This window comes from Merops nubicus, unplaced genomic scaffold, assembly GCF_000691845.1.
Source record: "Merops nubicus isolate BGI_N331 unplaced genomic scaffold, ASM69184v1 scaffold31748, whole genome shotgun sequence".
Lineage (NCBI taxonomy): Eukaryota > Metazoa > Chordata > Aves > Coraciiformes > Meropidae > Merops > Merops nubicus.
This window is the reverse complement of record NW_008624176.1, coordinates 5,141-8,351: the sequence shown is the minus strand read 5'-3', so window position 1 is coordinate 8,351 and position 3,211 is coordinate 5,141. Positions and strand designations below refer to the sequence as shown.

The 3,211-nt window shown below is 56.3% G+C and overlaps 1 protein-coding gene across 1 annotated transcript; it reads right to left on the bottom strand.

Annotated features, from left to right (window-relative positions):
* Window positions 1–480: 480 nt before the first annotated feature.
* Window positions 481–1,432, bottom strand: DUSP14 (dual specificity phosphatase 14). The gene has a single exon (XM_008945325.1). The coding sequence runs from the start codon at window positions 1,430–1,432 to the stop codon at window positions 836–838; it is 597 nt and encodes a 198-aa protein (XP_008943573.1). The 3' UTR covers window positions 481–835.
* Between the last annotated feature and the right edge of the window lie 1,779 nt (window positions 1,433–3,211).

Below are 3,211 nucleotides of genomic sequence, written 5' to 3'. Positions count from 1 at the left end.
TTGGCTGTCCGGGGTGGGGAGGGTTAACCTCTCGCCTCGACATGATCTCTGTCTAGTTTCCACCCACAAAACCCACCTTTTTTCAGGAGCGTATCTGTGTTCCAGGACGATTGCCCTGGCATGGAATGAGTGGAAAAAAAAGGATCTTCTATTTCTTTTTTAATATGAATAATTCAAATTTTACTTTACTTTTGTGGCTGACACAGACTGACTTCTCTCATTTTTTTTTTTGTTCAGTTTTTTTTTTTGCTTTTTTTTTTTTTTTTAATACAGATTAAGAGCTGACTAAAGATCTCAAACACTATATACTGAGAGTCACTACGGCTGTTAAAGAAAACACCAGCACTAGCACCACAACCCTGGCTCCTGGGGGAACCTGCTGCTGTCGAGCAGGACCTCGCTCACGCCGCGCTAGTGCCGCTCCCCAGCCACTACAGGATTTTGCAAGGAAGCAAACAAGCTATTAAGGAAATATCCAGGCTACCGCATCACAAAGCGCGCTTTGTTCATTAACTCTGCCGAACGCCTGTTGGGCCTCTCCTCGTAGGATACTAATAAACTGGCTAAAAAAGGGAGGGAGGCTTCATGAAAGGAAGAAACTCATAAGGAGACCTCGTTCTGCTAAATCAGAGAAATGCGGAAGGGGGAGTTCCCTGTAGAGAGAAACGCTTGGGAGGGAATCGTTGGCCTTGCAGGTTAGTGAGGTGAGAATTAGTTGAGGTTCTGCTGGATGGTAAAGAACCAAAGTTGGCTGTAGAAGGAGAAGGGGATGTCTCCAGTCTGGTCGACTCAGAACAGCATGTCCCTTCTGTTGTGCTTCCTGCCTGCAGTCCCATTAAATTCCCCAGTAAGGCATCAGGGGTCTCCTCTCTCTCTCATAAACGTCTGGGATGATGCCATATGGTGTCTGTACCATTTTAACCGTCGTCTTCCCAAAGAGCTTCCTCTCGTAGTCTATCAGTTGCCTCCAGAAGCCCACGTTGGGGCGTATGACGGGGCGTCTCGATTTGACCCAGTTGTAGGCCTCGAAGAGGGTCACCTTGTGGTACTTCATCAGGTAGGCGATGCAGAGGGTGGCCGACCTGCTCACGCCAGCAGCACAGTGCACTAAGGTGGCCCCGTGCTTCCGCGCCACGCTGTTGATCTTGTCAGCGACGCTGTCGAAGTACAGGGAGATGGGGGCGTTGGGCATGTCAGCCAAAGGCACTTTCACGTATTCAAACTGGGGCCAGTTAAAATTGGGGATCTCGATGGTCGCGTTGATGATGCAGGTGATGCCCCGGGAGAGCAGCAGGTGCCGGTTGGAGGCGACGCTGCCCCGGCTCAGGTACAGCGAGGGGGTGATTTGGGCGATGCCCCCGAGGGCACCTTCGGAAAGCATTCGTGGAGCCATCAGAGTCCTCGGTAAGGAGTTGTGGCTTCTGGAGGTCATGGAGGAGCTTGGCACTCACGCTTCCATTATGGGGATCTTCAGCCAAGGGAAGGATTCTCTGGCCTGCTGGTGCTGGGACAGCGAGAGCTTCCTCCCCTTAGTCACTGCAAAACACAAGCGACGCCACGTGAGCCGGGCAGCTGTCCCACGAGGCCACGGGGAAACCCAGCTCGCCCTGCCGTGGCCCGGGCAGCCTCCTGCTGGCAACCCTCCCTGGGGTGAGGAGGTACCAGGTTTGCACAGCACTTGTTGCCGTGGGGCCCCCCAGGCATTGCCTCCACAGATATTAATGAAAAAAAATCTTCCGGCCTAATTAGCTCCAATTACTCGCCGAGGGTTTAGGCAGCCTCCCCGTGGGCCCAGCTGGCGCGTCAGCCGGGATAGCACGTGGAGGATTGGCCACGCCTCTCCCACGCTCCAGAGCTGCCACTTCACAGCTGGCCAGAGTCCGAAGGGATGGTGAGAAACAGCTCACTGGGGCTGGCTGCAGATGCCAGCGATTCCGATTGCCCTGCCCGCTCCCCAGTGCCACCCTGCTCCTATTTTAGGTCTATGAAAGGCCCCGCCAAAGTGCATAAACAGAGGAAAGTTGCTCATTAGAAAAGGCAGTGACTCACGTCCATCCAGATCAGTCATCGGCTCTCATCTAAGCTGGGGAAGTGTGGAAATAGTGACCTGGTTATGTCAGAAGCTGAGAGTAAAGCCGAAGCAGAGGCTGGGACAAGGGAGGCTCTTTTCCTGCTGCTTTAAGGACTGACTAATGCTCTGGAGCAGGACGCTCGGCAGAGACCAGGGCTCGCCTGCCTGAGCCACACACCCCGGCTGCCTCCACTGTGGCCCCGAGGAAGGACCCCCTGCTTTTATCTCCCCTGCTCCTTTAGGACCTCTCTGAAGCCAGTGGAGAAGCTGCAAGCAAGGGGATAAGCCCTGGAGCATTGCTCTTTCTCCCAGTCCCTTATAGCTGTGCACCCTCCAGCTCGGGACAGGCTGTGGTCCCTAGGGCATCCCTGCTCTGCCCAGGTATGTCTGAGCCCACCAAAGTGTGGAGGGGATCTGGGGGACATTCAGCTGCCATCTGTCCCTCCAGCAGTTAACTGCCTGGGTGAGAGAGTCCCAAAGGGCTGAGAGACCCCAGCTCCAGCTTCCCCAGCCCTGAGGGGACAGTGCAGCCATCACATCCCAGGCTCTGGGAGCCACCCTCAGCGGCGGCTGGTGACGTTGCCAGCGGAGTTCTGCCATGGCTCTGTGGTGTGCTCACCAGGAGCACAGCACGGCCTCCTCTGGGGCTTGTTCCCTGCTGGCAGCTACTTCAGCAGCTCCTGAAACCATGGGCCCACAGAGCTGGTGCCACAGCTAAGTTCATGTCCCAACAGGAAGGTTCTTGCTGCAGCTGTGAGCACTCGGCTTCCCCTGCGGACACCCCACCGCACTCGCCCAGCTGGAGCAGCGATGCCAGGCACGTTTTTAAGAAGGAATAAAGCCCTTTGAGCTGGGGAAATCCCTGCTCTCAAAGAGCTGCTACTGACAGCACGGAGGACTCGGGCACTTACGCTTGGTAACAACCTGTGCTGCTCCCAGTCACGGCGTGGCAGAGGGACGGAGGCTGCGGCCGGGGTGTGTCACAGAGCGTGTCCAGCGCCGGGCTGCGGAGAGAAGAGAGCAGGGGGTTTGCTGGGATCTGTGCAGGACCCTGCTGGGACACCAGGCAGCCCCCTCTGCTGGGCTGCATCCAAGCCACCCAGGTTAGTGGCTGGCTGGGGGCCGGGCGGGAGCCACCAC